General features: G+C 38.2%; 1 protein-coding gene across 5 annotated transcripts in view; it reads left to right on the forward strand.

Annotated features, from left to right (window-relative positions):
- The window catches only part of LOC135883552 (connector enhancer of kinase suppressor of ras 2-like), a 569,301-nt gene that overhangs the window by 169,926 nt on the left and 381,585 nt on the right, over nt 1–17,790 (forward strand). For all 5 annotated transcript variants that reach the window (XM_065410743.1, XM_065410741.1, XM_065410742.1 and 2 more), the window contains exon 2: nt 4,089–4,252. In XM_065410743.1, coding sequence (XP_065266815.1) covers nt 4,089–4,252 — 164 coding nt within the window. The remainder of the gene's footprint in view (nt 1–4,088; nt 4,253–17,790) is intronic.

Below are 17,790 nucleotides of genomic sequence, written 5' to 3' on the forward strand. Positions count from 1 at the left end.
TATTTGAAGTCGATAACAGGTCTGCCCAGCTCTTGAATACAAATGAAGCAGGTTTGATAAGTGACAATGGGATTGCAGTTTAGATGGTAAACAGAGCCATGAAAGCTCACAAGGTAGCTACAAAGTCAGCATGTCCAGGTCACAAAGGAATGAGTATTTGCTTGTCTGACCAGCCTGGTCATCAGGCAGAGACAATGATTAATACATGCAGGGTAAACAAAGCCACCAAGAGAGCAAGTGGGGAAAGGTGGCGATTTAACAATCTCCACTGGGGATGGAGATGGCACCCACAGGAAGCCTTCCTCTTGCAGCAGGCTCAATGAACTTTTAGAGAGATGCTTTTCAAAAACTAAAGAGGCCAGAGCTCTTGAGGTCACAGAAGGATGGGTCCTTCAGCCAAGGCAGATTGAAGTCTCTGGACATTGATTATAAGCAAGAAATCTGCTTAGGCAAAGATTGTAATTGGCTGAAATTAAGTTTTATTCTTAAAAGCATATTCCTACTTTGGTTTGTTTGTAATACTTTCTGACCTTTATTTCTTCTGCTTGGTATTACTTAACCTATAACTTTTGTTTAATAAACTTGTTTTACTTCTTACTGTAAACCAATCCACTGCTTTGATTAGAATGAGGTGTTAGTTAACTCCAGTGAGGTGGTAAGCTGTTGATGTATTGTTACTTTAAAGGAAACAGCAAAGTTAATAATTTCTCTAAGTGTACCAGGAAAGGGCTGGATGCTTTAGGGCAGATGGTTTTGGGGAAATATGGGACTGGGAGTGTGTTTGGGGTCACCCCTGCATAAGGTAACTGGGCAATAGACTAGAATGAGTCTGTTGTGTTGTAGGCAGTTGCTGGGGTCTGAGCGCTGAATCAGAGCTGCAAAGCATGCAGATGCTCAGGGGACTGCATGCTTGTTTACTGGCTGTTGGTGTCCAGGCTGTGAGCCACAGCAGCAGAACATTTAAGGCACCCAAGGTTATAGGGCAGGAGGTGTCACAGCCCCTCACTAGTCTGGATTGCACCTCAGAATGTGACAAATAGACATAGAATCATAGGAGATTAGGGTTGGAAGAGACCTCAGGTGGTCATCTAGTTCAACCCCCTGCTCAAAACAGGACCAACCCCAACTAAATCATGTTGCTTTGAAGATTACTTTTAGTGGAAGTTGTTGTCTCTTATCGGTAATTCAATAAATATAAGGATTTTGAGAAGTGTCTGCAGGTTGTCCTAGTTTGGATTAGGGTTTTTCATTTTAGGAAGAGCAGTAGCTCTTTCGTTTATTTATGGAAGTCTCTCCAGGTATAAGATTAACATACAAGCCATACTGCACCCTTGATTCGGACTGAGCCTCTAATTCTGCAATTGTCTGCATTCACGTATAGATTTCTGGCCTGATTTTTTTTTTAATTAATTTAGAAGGCCTGGTGTATAATCAGTCTTGCATGTTGACTTTGCAGATTCCTTATGCTACAATATGTCTGGATGAGGTCACATTTTTATTTGCTAATAAAATAGTACACTATGATCTGGTATGATACTGTATGTGAAACCACTGTATGTTGGGAAACAATGGAGAACATGAGCTGTTTTTGCTGAAAGGAGATATGGAGATCTAGATTTAAACTTCAGATTTCTACTAATATTTTCAATAGAAGATCCCTCTAGATCATAACTTTGTTTGTAAATTCTGAGCAAATGGTGATGTGATTTCAGGGGAAATGGCTCTTGGTAAGTCAACTTACCCTGATATTTGGTCATGTCTTGGTATTATATTGCACCTTGCAACAATGTTTTATGCTAATAAGTATTAAGATACATGTGGTGCATGGTAAAAATCTGGAAATATGAACTAGAGTTTACTACATTTAATTAGAGCTATTATTTGAAAGGGGTTTACTGATTAATAGACTAATGAACAGTAATCAATTGCTGGAAGCATTCTAGGAGGTTCATAAAGAACTGTATTCATCATTCTATTCAGCACGCCTGTCCTGCCGCAGAGGAATGCGTGTCTCTGGTTATCATTGCCAAACTGCATCTTCTGATTTCTAAAATAAAACCACTTGCTTAAAAGATTAGTTTGTTGTTTATGGGGAAAAAAGGGGCATCTAAAAAAATGATACCCAAAAGCATGGTAGTTACAGTTTTGCATCCCTTTGCATGATACATCATGGAACTGAAGCCTCCTGTAACTTCTTTATTTCTTTTATATTGTGTTAGTGAGAGAGTTCAAAGCATTTCTACAATGACAGATAATGACTCATATTTGTTACTATGCTTTTTCAGCCACTATTTATGTATGTTTATTTTCTCACCTTCATATAGTCCTCCTTGATTTTTGCCAGTGATTTTCCTCTTCTACTTAGAACCATGCTTCTGTGGATTCTATGGGACCTGGAGGGTAATGCAGAGAGATACTTTGTCTTCCTTAGATGCCCAGGACCTGCTGGGGTTTTTTGTACTGACAGGTTTGATGGGTTTTGACCCTGCCTGTTCCATTGTAGGAGGAAGGCATGAGAAGCAAATATCCTCTCAACTTACTGGAGAGATCTATGGTGAACTCTGCTGGTTGAAATTGTTTTGTGGACTTTGGCAAAAAAAATAAAAATAAAAGATTTGTCTAACATGGGGGAAATGTAGGCCAATGTCAGTGTACCATTGCATCTGGCCGTATTCTAAGTCCAGGCCTTGAGGCAACTCTGATACTTGAACTTTCACTAGATGAGAAATAGGTCTGATTTATACTCCGAACATTTTACATATGCACAACAGCTGTTCTGGCCTCAAATTTAAAGCACATGTTGCTGTGAAACCGTTTTTGGAGGATTGAGAGGTATTTATGCTTAGATTCAGTTATTCATTTCTTGCTGGTATAGGCTTTAGAATACCATGGCTACTACTAAATCCATTACTCTTGCTAGATGAACTCTGAATTTGGAATGGAAACATAATTCTAGGCATGTATATTTTCTTACGTATTTGTGTAATTAAAGAATCTAGGTCTTTGGCAGAGACCTTAACATTTAAGTGTTGCTACTGGAGTTCTGGTAAATGAGTCTGTTGAACGTTAAAGCATTTCTGAACACCGCAGATAGTGACACTGTTGTATAGGCTGAGTATGCATGATGGGGTTCTTCCTAACACCGTCTCAGGAACAGAAAGACGATTCAAGTGCAAACTATTAGAGAGCCTTAGAAAAGAGATCCCAGGAAGGATATGCCTCTGATTTGGCTTAGTCTTTGGATAGCCTGTTAGGTCTCTGAAAGCCTACCTTCAGACAGCATTTCCTCCAAATGTTAAATGTTTACTTTAATAGCATTATTATACTTGAAAATTATACTTCTGGGAGTAATGTAATAGAACTGGCAAATACTATTTTTGAATACTGTGATGTCATTATTGGTTTCCATTAGAATTTAAATTGTTGATTTTTATCCATGTACCCCAAGTGCCTTTGGGTGAGACTGACTCTCCCTATGTGATACTGAGACAGAAACAGTCAGCAGCAGCATTGAGCTGGAACTCTGTTGGTTCATAAGAGGAAGAACTTCTGGCAAAGTGTCCTCCATAAAGGGCCCTCCATTTTGGAAATGCTTTTCCATCATTTGGAAAAAAAATAATAGTTCGACCTCCAGGGCATGCTACATTGCCCATCTGCTTACTAAGACACAAAGGTCCTATAAAAAATGATGTTTAATGGAGGAAAGGAATAATTTCTGAGCTTAATTTTTTATTTGGTCATTTTCTCGTTTGTAAGTTAGGAGTAGCTGCTGGTTTTGCTTTTGATTTGATGGTCATTTTAATTTTGGGCTAAGGTGCCCATAGCCCACGATGGATATTTTTCAATTATATCTAAATAAAAATTAAAATGGTGGAAGTATTACTGGCTGAAAAACCATGTTGGCAGCTGGTATTCACCATGCTATAGGGTCAACTAATCACCTTAGATTTATAAAGCACTTTCATCCTTAAAAATCTGAAAACTGTAGTGTTTCTCAGCACCAAAGAAAATTTGTACATTGACTGAATTACAGATTTGACATTCTTAGCCATCATTCTCTGAACATGCTTTTTTTTTTTTAAAACTAGGCCTTGATGACTGCCTCCAGCAATACATTAAAAATTTTGAAAGGGAAAAAATCAATGGAGAACAGCTGTTGCACATCACTCATCAAGAACTTGAAGAACTGGGAGTCACTCGCATTGGACACCAAGAATTGATCTTAGAAGCAGTTGATCTGCTCTGTGCATTGGTAAGTAGGCTGTTTTTTTGGGGACATTCATTTTAATAATATAGGTTTATGCATCTCCTAACCAAAGCTAAGATAATGAAGACTGCATGAAATACAGCACCTTCACCAATTCCTGCCTTACTTAAATATTGTTCCTTATTGCTTCAAAATAGGATGTATTTGCAGATGCTTCTGTAAGTACAAATGAATTAACCATTTTCCTTCTGAAAACGTTAATATTATTTTTAGTCTTTTTCCATAGATTGTCTTTGTCTTCTCCTTTAGCTTCTTGAGTGTCATATTCATATGCCGTGCATGATCAGCACTGGCATCCTTATGGCCCAATGATTGTATACCATATGCCCTCACATTCCACTGAACTTTACCATAGTACAGTAAACCATATAGTTCCTCCATGTGCAAGGCATGCCAGCACTCAAGGAGTTAATGCAGAAATTGTGGAGGATGTGTTAATTAGACTGGAAGATGATTTTAAAATTAATTTTAAACCATTTTTGCAAAAATCACAATAGACTTTACCCTAAACATTAAATACTGACACCATGTGATCAGTTTGCTAGCTTTGTAGTAGCACAGTTTTAATGTGCAGAAGAGTCAAGTTTGGAAGCAAACTTATTTTCTGGCTGGTGAAAAGTTACTGAGTTACATACGCCCTGTTCAAGTTGTCTGGGTGCCAGTAATGTACTGTACTTTTTTTTTTCTCTTAAAATGCCTCCTACCAGTTGATAAAATTAAATGTGATGGCACCAATCTTAAAAAAACACCACCACCACCACCACCAAATGTTGTCTGAAGTTGTCCAGGTAAGGCTCAGAGGCAGAGGGACTTGGATAGAAGAGAGTATAAATTGTAATTAAAAAGAGGGGGATGTTTTATATGTGATGAATAGTCTGGGAGCCCAGGCTTCAAATATTTGGCTATGTAGTACCTCATATACAGAAAGCAACAACTGTTTTTTTGATAGAAGTGTCACTTCGGTACTTATCAAGGCTGGATGTGGTGGTGTAAAGCTGGAGAAAGGTATGCCAGTGCAAGATTTTTTTCAATATGTATAGCCTCATAAAATGCCAAGACACTGTAGTCTTGATGACAAGTGTCCTAGACACCTTGCTGATATTCTTCATTACAGTAAAGACTGTACTCCATTCAATAGGTGATTCTGGCAGCACTGGATGGTGCTATTAAAATATTTTCATTAGGGCTATCAAACGATTAAAAAAATAATCAGGATTAATTGCAGTTTTAATTCCACTGTTAATAATAGAATACTGTACCATTTTATTTAAATATTTTGGGTGTTTTCTACATTTTCAAATATATTGATTTCAACTACAACATAGAATACAAAGTACAGTGCTCACTTTATATTATTATTTGTATTACAAATATTTGCACTTTAAAAAAGAAACAAAAAATAGTATTTTTCAATTCACCTCATAGTACTGTAGTGCAATCACTTTATCATGAAAGTGCAACTTACAAATGTATAATTATTTTTTTTTACATAACTGCACTGGGAAAAAAAAGTAAAACTTTAGAGCCTACAAGTCCACTCAGTCCTACTTCTTGTTCAGCCAATCGCTAAGTTCATTTACAGGACACAGAAAGTATTAGAATTTCTCCATGTTGTTTCTATCTTAGATCTCATTTCAAGGGATAAACATAAATGATTGATTGGATGTGCATGTGATTACAATCTAGTTGAATTATGTGTGGTGAGGTTCTATGGCCTTTGTCATGCAGGAGGTCAGATTAGATTATCATAATGGTCCCTTCTGGTCTTAAATTTTATTAATATTAATCATATTGGGAGCAAGTTGAACATACTGGGAGTAGCTGTAAGAAAAACATTAACGAACATACAGAATTTTGCTTTGATTATGGTCGTAATCCTTTTAATTAACTTTTTTTGGTGAACATTTTGGGAAGTTAAGGTTTATTTGTATGGAAAAACCATTTGGACCTGTATCTGAGATTAGTTTAATCACAAAATAAAACTTTAGGGGCAGAGACAGATGTAGTATTTAGATATTATGTTATCCAGTCAAAGAACAGTAACACTAGTCCATGAGCTAAATGAGCAATCATACAGCTCAAATATTGAATGTACACCTCTCATTCCTGAATTCATTTGGACAAGAGATCATCTTTGTGCTAACTGGAATAAGGCAAGTTGTTGGAAGTAGAGGGGTTGTTTGAGAAGGAGATGATGGGAGGAGGAAGTAGGAGCCAGGAAGTTTGGTATTGCATAATGTGTGCTCTCATTATGTTTCTAGTCTTAATTTGACATCCTCCAATTTTTTTCTGAATTTTGTATACACTGCTAGCCTTTTAAAGTAGGAAGGGAAGAAAAAAATGGAAACTTCATCAAAAGCTCCAGAGGGAGATGGCCTGGAGCAACTTTGTCCTCACTTCATCAAAACGACAGAACGTCTCTGTTTTAAACACTTCAGTAAGAGCTCTGTAGAGTTTCAGGTCAGAGGGATGAGAGTATTGAGCTGGGCAGCTTCTACTGTATTCTACAGTATATTTTAGGAAATCCATGCAACATTCAGGAGATTTTCCACTGGAAGTTATGATTGCTCATCACAGCATTAACGTCATATGCTCAGCTGATATCCTCCTTGGAGATGGAGGAGGTACAAAGACTCCTTGAAGATTGCCAAGATAATGACAGTAGTGCTCTTGTGTGAGCCATGTTGCCAGTAGGAAGAGGGAAACCCCATGGAGGGGCTGGCACTTTGCATGGGTGGTCTCAAATCTGCTTATTTCCTTGAAAATTTGGGAGAATCAGAACATGTACAGGGCCTTTGCGGGGATTGCCCTTGGGGGGAATGATGTATCAGAAAGTCCAGGTTAAGTTTTCCCTCCCACTGACTTTTTCACATGATTGGCTGATAGGCCTGCATCCTCATTGTTGAATAAAATGCTACATGAATTTCATTTTAGTATTTTTCTTCCAGTGTATAATTTTAGGGGTTTTAAGATAGGACTGACAAATGTAAACTTCTCATCATGTATCTATATTTGTATTGGATTGTACTGAGTTATGAAATCAGCTGAGTGCCAAGCACACTTAGCTGAGAGGGAACTCAGTGATCTGCATAAAAAGAGGCAGTCAGTCATGCTAGAGCCAAATTTTGAATCATGATCTCATAAGTGAACGGATTTGATTCCCAATAACTTTCTTGCAATGTCAAGCTTCATATGTTAACATTGCAACAATTACAACAATTAGAAGCTTCTTATTGATTAAAATCTCTTGTTCACATTTAATACCTTTTATATGTGGGTTACAAAATGCACTACAGACTACTTGATATAAATACGTGGAAATAACACTACTAGCAGTGAAATCTAGTAGGTTGAGATCACAACTTATGAAGCGAAAACTGTGACTGTGATGTGGTGGTATGCATAGCATATACTGCCAACTCTCCTAATAAGGGAAGTTGAATTTGTCCTGAACACTACAGGGGGAAAAAAAAGACAAGACATCAAGAGTATGGTTTAATTAGGCAGCAATTTTATTAAGCAACACATCTGGCAACTATCTGCCAATAATTCATACAGTGCAGGTCATCCTATTGTAATATGTTCTGCCTGGTTTCAGCACCATTTCTGAGATCCCACCACCCTGCCTCATCAGAGTGGCAATGGATGGGGAAGAGAAGGTTGTCTTTCCACTGTATCAATCATTAGGGGCTCCAACCCCATTCTCACCTTCTTCAGGAGATGTCATCCTCTAATCTGCTTCCAATTCCAGTTTATCAGGTAACTGGACTCTGCTGATGCCCAGTGCAGGTAATTGATCAATAAGAGTTGTGAAAAAAGTGAACTTGACAACCGAATTTACCGATCGTGACCCAGGAGTAAGGCCAAAATGCCACAGTGTCTAGGCCAATCTGGTAGTGAGGAAAAATTCCTTCCTGGCCTCAAAAGGCAACTAGCACGATGCCCAGAGCAAAGCCCAAAAGACCTGGTCCATCCTTAATCCTGAAGGGGAAGCTTTTCTTCCTTTGCACAATGGTTCCCAGGGCTGGCAAAAGGGTTATAAATAATCCCATTAAGTGTACAGGGGCCACCAGGCTTTGCTACACCCGTTTGTCCCACCAATCAGCCCGGAGACCCAGCTCCACAAGACCACAAGAGCACTGAATGCCCACAAGGTGGGGAGTGGTGTGTACAATTTAATGGAGACAAGGGTTTTCTTTTCCCCGCTGGCCCAGACATCCCACCTCCCCCACCCACTTCTGAGTCTGGGAGAAACGGGGGGACATTTTCATTGTTCCAGGCCCAGTATACTTTTAGCTTTCCTACTCCTGCTTAAACAAAAGGTTTCTGGTGTTTGATGCAGCTTACTGAACTATCATTTTCTCCTGCCTGTTTCCTAGCTTTGGCTTTAAGCAGAAGTAGTAAAAGGAAGCACAAGAGGTTATTTCTCAGAGTAGTTTTGACCTGACTTCTCAGCTAAAAGGGCTCAGACACGATTGATTAAATAGTGGAGAAACATCCAAACTTTGGGATACTCATCTGACTGCATCTTTTCAGGTTTGTCCATCACTTTAAAAAAATCACACTCTTACTGTAAAATTCTACAGCTACAGAGGGAGGATGTGTTAGATTAAATAAAATCCACTTTAGCAAAATAAAAATGACATTATGTTATGAAGGAAGACAAAATACACAATTCCAAACTGAAATTCTGAATATTAAAACTTCAGCAATACTATAAATTCCTGTTGGAAAAGGATGAAGATATTAGGTAGCTGGGTGATCAACCTTCTAGGGGCAGATCCTCAACTGATGTGAATTGTCAGAATTGCAGCTAACTGGGGATCTGCCTCCTAACATGTAAGTTTTGTATTAATTTCTGTGTGTATAATGGAGACTTTTGGCTTCTGAAGCTCATGTAGTGTTAAGCATCAATATTTTAATGTGTTTCACAGTACACGTTTCTCATTCATATCACTGCATGGATGGGTTTCAGTAAGAAAATTCATTAAATCATTTAAAAGCTATTTCCCTTTCTTACATTAAGATATAAAGAGGGAACAGAAATGTTACTTTCTGTTGACTGAATTCAAGGATATTGTTGACTCTTTTCTGACATATGGGAAAAAATCAATTGCATCTCTGTGTGACCTACCTAGTCAAACATCTCCTTATGAAACATGATGTGAAGAAACAAAGTGACATTTCCTCATCCGGGAGTTTGTCAGTATACGTGTACAGGCAGTCCCCAGAAAACATTTTCAAATGAATAAAGCTGAACAGTAGACCTTTCAGAATCAGAGTGGATCACACTTTAACCTTAAGATTATGAACGTACTCTCTTCGGACGGTGCCAAATTATTATGAATTATAATTGATATGAATGAATGTGGTGAACATGAGTTTGGTATGGCTTGGTACCTCTGAATTTACTAGAGGATTCTGGGAGCAGGATTCTCTTAGTATCAGGTAGTTGATATGGAAATTTACTGAGAGTGCTGAGATTGCACTTAAATGATTAATTGAGATTCTATCTCTGTGTGTGTTTCAATATGAAACTTTGGAACATATCAGCCGATGACCAGCTCACCAAGTAAAGAAAACGCAAAAACATGTCATCAGTGAGCTTGGCACAGACTGACTTGGGTCAAAATGACCCTTTTGGATGACACCACGCTAAGAGCTCAAGTGAATGATTGATGAGAAGGTAAACATTGACTGATCTTTGGTCTCTGTTTTGCAGTCCCTTCTAAAATATTAATTAGAAAAAAACAGTAATGAAACGCCTCCCGGGCATATTTCTGGGACATGTGACTCCTTTGAAAACAAGAGGTATATATGCTAAACGGAGTTAGTTAGTTCCCCAATTAACATCTGAAGAGGTCTATGATGCTGTAAGACAGAGGGCCTCAGGGTAACCAAGTCCCTGCTTCCGGGGACATTTGACAAACCAAGTACTTGAGAGGGGAAGAGAAGAAAAGAAATCGCTCTCTAGGACTGGTAGCTATACGTGCTTTGTTTGCCAATCAAGATACTGTGTAAGGCCAACATAGTTACCGAGGGTTTACACTTGGGGAATTGAGGCTTATTAGGGAGATGTATTATATAACCTCTTACTGCTTGTGTAATTCTTTCTTAAATAATCTGCTGTGCATTGAGGAAATTGAATCCGAATTTTCACCGGTACTGGTAACAATCCACCCAGCTGTGGGCCATTAAAGATTTTTTCAACATCCTTTAATGGCCGCAGTTATCTACAGTCAAGGAAAGAGCCAAATCCTACCATAACCACAGAAACTAAATGTTGAAAACACTTCTTTTAACTTTTTCCATCCTGCGGATATCCAGGGGAAGGTAGGAAGAAGTTCAGGGCATTGTCAGAGATGAAGAACCACGACCCTGCTTATCTAGCTCGAGGGCCCTGAGCTGCCACCCAGTGGAGTGGGTGGCCTGGGTTCCCTCCTGATGGACTTGGTAGTTAAGGAATGTTTTTTTTTCAGACTCCTGGGCACCAGGAATAGACTGACAGCCCCACTAGGCTACGTGAGCCCAGCCTCGCCCCCAACAGATAAGCCTTTATGGCAAAGATTGCCCCCATCTTACTGCCCACCCCCATCTTCTCTCTGTTTTTATAAATCTTAGTTAATATCATTATATCCTATGTAATTTCATGGAGCTGTTACCAAAGAAAAGAAAACCTCTTAACCTCTACAGAAAGATGCTGCAGGATAAAGAGTTTCTGTAAGCTACATGCTCCTCTGTCTCAATCAAGCGGCATGGACAGAGGAATCCACTGTCTGTAAGTTTGTTGCCATCTGACTGCAGTGGGCAGACACAATGGGAGAGGAGGAGATGAGAGTTGGAGGAGGTGTGGACTGCAGCAGAGAAGAGAACAAATATATTCTCCGGGAAGGACTTAAATGAATATTTAGAGTCAGGAAACCTGGGTGGAGGCACAGTTGGGAAGGAAGCAGAGACAAGGATGAAATTCCCTGACTTTCTTCACTATTCCCCACCTCCCTATCACAATCAATGGGTCTGCACAGCAGTGTATAGATTAGAGCAGAATTTGGTGCCATATATTTACAGAGATTTATTTGTATTGGACAAGATGTGGCCTAAGATCTTCAAATTATCAAATTAACTTTTTATTGGTCAACACTGGATGCGTATCTAATTGTTGCATGGAATATTTTCACCACTGCTGTGGAGGACAGCAAGGAATTCCTATTATGTACATTACTTGTTTTAATTTATGTGGGCTGCTTTATAGATAATAGTGCCATGGAAAAATAAAGTTTTATAATCTCATACTCTTATTCTTTGTGCAGTCAGAACTCTGTTTATGATCGGGAAGGAATTTTAGTTTAGATTAACAGAATCACTAATCCGAGGCTTTGAAAATATGTATAAACTAATGTGGTTTCTGTATAAAATATTTTCAAAGCATTCAGTGTTTGAAGGATGAACACTAAACATTGTAAGATACACGTGTATTGTTAGAGAAGGGCCATTTTTGTTAACATATGAAAAATGCTGCTTATTAACCTCTTCTACCAGAAGCACTTTTGTTTATTTAACCAATATTGCACATTGAGTAAGGTGTATACTGTAGTAGTCCTGCTTGATACATGACCTTTTAATACCATCAGGAATCCAAATTATTAGTAGCTCAAGAAAATAGTCTAAACTATTAAGAACTTCAGATGACCCAAGGTTATAAAATAAGTGTTTAGATCAGGGGTAGGCAACCTATGGCACACGTGCCGAAGGTGGCACGCGAGCTGATTTTCAGGGGCACTCACACTGCCCGGGTCCTGGCCACCGGTCCGGAGGGCTCTGCATTTTAATTTAATTTTAAATGAAGCTTCTTAAACATTTTAAAAACCTTATTTACTTTACATACAACAATAGTTTAGTTATATATTATAGACTTATAGAAAGAGACCTTCTAAAAACGTTAAAATGTATTACTGGGACACAAAACCTTAAATTAGAGTGAATAAATGAAGACTCAGCACACCACTTCTGAAAGGTTGCCGATCCCTGGTTTAGATGCTCCTACCATCTGCATCTGGATCAACTCTCTACTGTTTAAAATGAGTCATTGCAATGTGTTTATACACAGGGCTAAGATCTTTTGTATATTATGCGTGGTTTAAGTTTCCAATAAGCATCAGGAAAAATGGAAAAAACTATGACGTGAGCATCTCAAAAGTAGGAGTCTTCACTGATCTCTGTATTTTTTTTCAAAAGTGGCTATATGTGGCACTTCAAAGGTGACATACTTGATGCAAGATGTTGCAAGAAAAAGTACTACATAAATGCCTAAAGATAAAGAGATATAAGGCATGGCAACATTAAAAATTGTAAGACTCCTTGGTCTTAGGGAATACCTGCTGAGAGCTAAAAATATCGATGTGTCACAATGATTAAACCATCTAATCTAATTCTTCTGCAAGTTTTGGGAGCAATAAACAATAATACAACAGTTAAAGGTGCCATTCTCAAGCAAAAAGGCCCAAAAGGTGACTGGTAATTTCAGAGAAATCTCATTTCTCTCAATTGCAAACAAAATATTGACAAGTGTTCTTAGTCAACCCATGGACAAATCACAAACACTGTACTCCCAGAGTTATGGGGCAATCTTTAATCATAATGAACAACTACTGATATGAATTTTTGCTATTCAAGAATATTATGGGAATGTTAGAAAAATGCTTACATAGTCTCTACTGACTTGCCAAATACCTTTGCTACAATCTACCATCCTTGTTTATTGTAGCTTTTGAGAAACTGTGAATGGTTGGATCAGATGGCCAGCAGTGTCTGACAACTCCATTAACATACAGTTGGGCAAGTGTGTGCAAACTGAAGAGACTGATTCTTTCATCATTGTAAATTGTATTAAGCAAGGGGTGCATCATCCTCCAATCTCTATTTGGCCTTTTCTTTGCAGACCTATTATATTCAGCAACTTGTAACCTGCTCTTGGGAGTAAAGGTTAGATTTTTCTCATACAAACTCTTTCATGCAGACAAGAGACATTAATCAATGAAGGCGTTGGAAGCTTTTATTAAAGAATTGCTCTTTGCAGATGACAGTGAACTTCTAGCCCACTTAGAGCAAGATAATTGCATCTCATTTTGCTGCTATCTCTGTAAACTTTGGCTTGAAAATGAACGTTTCAAAAACCAAAGTTATGTACTAACTAGCATCAAACCTTATGTTAAACCATATATCAGAATTAATAGTACAGTGCTCATCATAGTGACAAAAGTTAATCACCATGGAAATGTCTGCACAAACAGTGTTTTAATATAGAACTAAAAAGCTAGCTTTGTAATATGCATCTGCTTTTTGAACACGTGTGAAAGCAACATGACACCTTCATATAAAGATCAATCTGCATAGTGCAGCAATACTCTCCCATACTATGATAGCACTGAGACATGGGCGTTGTATGGATGTAATGTTAAGTGTTGTACATCTTCTGTATGAGGCATCACATGAGTATACAGTAACAAATAGCTATCATTAGAAATGTATTTTGGGTTTTGCACCAGGTACATGAAGCAAATTAGCAAATATTACACTTAACTCTTTTAGTGACCGGGTCTTACAACTCCTTTGGGACCAGAAGGCGTTTGGGCCTGTTCCAGTGTCACCTATTTGGGAAGTACTTCTGAACCAGACAGTTCAGAAGTACTTCAAGGAACAGGTGGGAGAATGAAAGGTCACCTGCTATACCACATAAAGTTGTGAGGGAGAGTTAAATTCCAACTATATCACCTAATTAGATCTACTGGGATGCTGATGTTCTTCCTCAGCCTATGAAATTAGAAACGGAAAGTAACAGGGTTCCTAACTAAATCTCAATGTGTAACACACAGGCTAAGTGTGTTCTTCCACTCTCTATTGGGTAGTCCATATAAAGGAAAAGAGCTTACTGCTGCTACCAACTAAAAGAGGTAATCTTGTAGGTAAAGCAATAATCCTGTGCTTTTGGTACTGAAGGTCCAAATTAAATCATTGCTGGCAACTTCCGGTGAGAATCGTTACACACACAAAATGTTAGACCTTCTCTTCAAGGGTAGGTGACAGGAAACTTATCCAAAGAGAAGCTGCAGGGGAATTTCTCCATAGCCTCACTGGTGCTTGTTTTGAAACAATATAAGATATGGGTAGCAGCAGTCCACATTACTGGAGCCCTATTGCAGGATTGGGGCCTTAATGTCTACATACTACAGGTAAATTGTCACACATGTTTTTGCCTTAATACACTTTTATAATGTGAGATTGTACACTTCTCTTTGTTCTGTGGTTTCAGTTTAACTGCTGCCTCAGTAGAACACCTGTGCATTGATGGTATTTTTGCTGTGAATTAACAAGAACTTGGGAGCTAAGCTATGCTATGCTTTATAGGTTATTATACAGCCTTCATGACCCTAGTATCTGAATACTGTAAAGGTGTAAAGTGTGGATGAGAACACCATCTCCCTAAAAATAGAAAACTCGTTAACCAATTAAGAGAGACCTTGTTAAAAGCAGCCTGAATCAAAATTTTGGGAACTAAATTTTGCAACTTGTTTATCACTATATAAACAAGAAGTAGGTCAAACAAAAAAGTATAGAGAAGAGATTGAAGGAATGTGGAGTAAGGACTATTATATAGTACATTATAAAGTAACAAGGTGAGCAGGAGAGAGTGGTGGAATTAGAAGTGTTGGATCAGATCATCAGCAGATGTAAATAAAATGAAGTATAGGGAACTATGCTGTTTTATCATGCTGACGATCTGGCCCAATATGTGGGGATTGAACTAAATATTTATGCAGATAGGCAAGGATTTTAAATCATACAGAGGAGCATGCTGGCAAAGGGACAGGATGACATTTTCCACTTCAATCATCTCTTTAGGATTTAAATACAAGGCAAACTGTCAAAAGCTACAGCTATGTCAATAATGGCTGGAGGACAATGGAAAATTTGTATTCTGATGGCTCTAGTCTAATCTGAAATGTCTAGGTACACTTTGCTGCCTATCTTTGAAAAATAAAACACCCTTATGACATATGCACAAATACATTACATGATTTTTCTAAATATGCTGCATTGCATGGCTATAGAGCCTGAATTAAAATAAAGCTCAGAAAAGCATACTTACAAGTGTTATTTCCCGTCATTTATAAATTTAACTACTTACAGGTAAATAGTACCACATTGCTTTTTGAATAATGGTATCTTACACTACCTTAATACTAAAGAACATAATATATATAATCCTTTAGAAAAGAGAGAAACAGAATAAGAAAAACTAATCAAACAAAAAAAAACCCCATACATTTTGTGCATAAAACTTCCTTATATTAGACTGTCATTATCAATTTTGAGTACTCATGTACATTCTTGCTATTTCATTTTTAATTCATGTAATCATTGAGGGACAGATTCTGATCTCAGTTACATCTGTGCATATCTTGAATTACTACATTGACCTTAGAGAGACAAGGTGGGTGAGGTAATATCTTTTAATATCTTAGAAGTTGGTCCAATAAAAGATATTACCTCACCCACCTTGTCTCTCTAATAACCAGGGACCAATACTGCTACAACAACACTACATACACTGACTTCAGTATAGCTACTCCAAATTTACAGTAATGTAGCAGAGTACAATCTGGCCTTAAAATTCCATGCATCAATAAACATCCATTCTACTTTATACTCTGCACATCATCCATTCAGTGGGCCGTACTGTGGACCATTGAGTTTTTTAAAGATGGAATTCTTCATTGATTTCAGTGGAGATTTCTGCTTAAAAGCTGGCAGTGCCCATGCTATGTGATTCATAGCTTGCAGTCTGCATCTGTGTGGCATTCCATTCTGTCTCTACTCTGGCACATTGTTCAATATACTAAACAGAAGAGACTCAAAAATACCTAAATTTATCTGAGACTTATTTAGGGCCAAATTGTGCCTCATAGGTTCAGCTCAGCATTTGCAATGTGGGTCACCGAACCAGAACTTTTGCAGTTCCCTGGAAATGCACATTACAGAGGCATCTCTTCTGCATGCATTCACCTTGGTGTTTGGGCAGCACCCCACCCTTCTCCCTTTTGAAAGGCTATCATTAACAGCGAGTGTTGGTTTCACTCCCATCTACACCATGGCAGGCCCTTGCACAGGATCACGAGGGGTGTGACACCCTCTTGTGTTCCTCACTAGTTCACCTGCACAGACATCTAAAGTCTGGCCTTTAAGTTGTAAGTAACCTAAGGGAAAAACAATTTACATGTTTCTCCACTGCCTTGTATCTTGTGCTGTTATACCTGTACTCTCATTCTGATAGAATTTTACATCCACTTTGCATTTAAAAAGGATTGCAATAGCTGAAAGGTAGTGGGAAAAGGTAGTGGGTGGTCTTCCCTGTGTCATCTGTGTCTTGCTTAAGATGATAATGTATCATTTTCAAATCCTAAATAATGTCTGGTTTAAAACTGAAAAGCATCACTAATATACATGATCATGGAACATATTTCTCCTTTAAAAAATCTAAACTCAAAAAATCCATAAGTACATAAGTACTTCTGAGAGTCGCACCTGTAAAGGTGGAAGGTGAAAATAAGATAAAGTAAAGGAGGAATATAGAAGGAAATTAAATGTGGGGTGGAAAGGGAATCTGTTTGATACAGTTATGAAGAGCCCATGTGATAATATGCTGAATTAGAAGTATACAATCTGTATGTAAAAAAATGAGAGAATTTAAAATACTAGGATTACAGTGGTTAGGGAGAATAAATGCATGAGTGAAAGACGGAATGCCTGAGGGAGTTTAGGTGTGCAGGGAGAACAAAGACCATTTGCGCTGAAGTTAAGTACAGTGAGAGGTGATGAGGTGACCCATGGCCTCAGCTTTGGTTCTTTCTCCATTCTGAAAAGACAGATCATGAGAGGATTTTATAAAACCAAGGAGCTGTTTTAATTACTCAGATAACTGGAATGATAGCCAGGGGAAAAAACTAAGGGAATCTGCAAGTTCCTAGAGATGGTGTAGGATTGCTTCCTTATCACAGCTGGCTGAGCAAACCTCCATAGTCAGGCCCTCCTCTGGACCTAGTCACTGGAAATGAGCCAAGTATGATACATAGGCTTGAAAGTGGAGATCATGTAGGGCACAGTTGGTAATCTTTATGAGATGTAAATTGCTAATAAGCCTATGTCCTGGTGGGGACAGTTGCATGAAAATATTTGACTTTAAGAAGGCAAATTGAAGGAATACACAGTGTCTTGGGGAATGGAGTTCTATAAAATGTATAAAAATCAGTAGGGGAAAAATGGGATGTATTTTAGCAGCCAGCATAGGCTGCAATTAAAATTCATACATGTAAAGCCTAAGCAAGTGAAAAGATATTGGAAGCCATTATTTTTATGATGTTGCAGACAGCCTACAAGAGAAAATATAAGCAGTCTATTGAGCAGCAGGAGGAGGAGAATCAGAAGTAAGTGAAAAAGAAAATAAATAATACTTAATTGCAAAGAAT

This window comes from Emys orbicularis, chromosome 9 (assembly GCF_028017835.1).
Source record: "Emys orbicularis isolate rEmyOrb1 chromosome 9, rEmyOrb1.hap1, whole genome shotgun sequence".
In the NCBI taxonomy this organism is placed as follows: Eukaryota; Metazoa; Chordata; order Testudines; family Emydidae; genus Emys; species Emys orbicularis.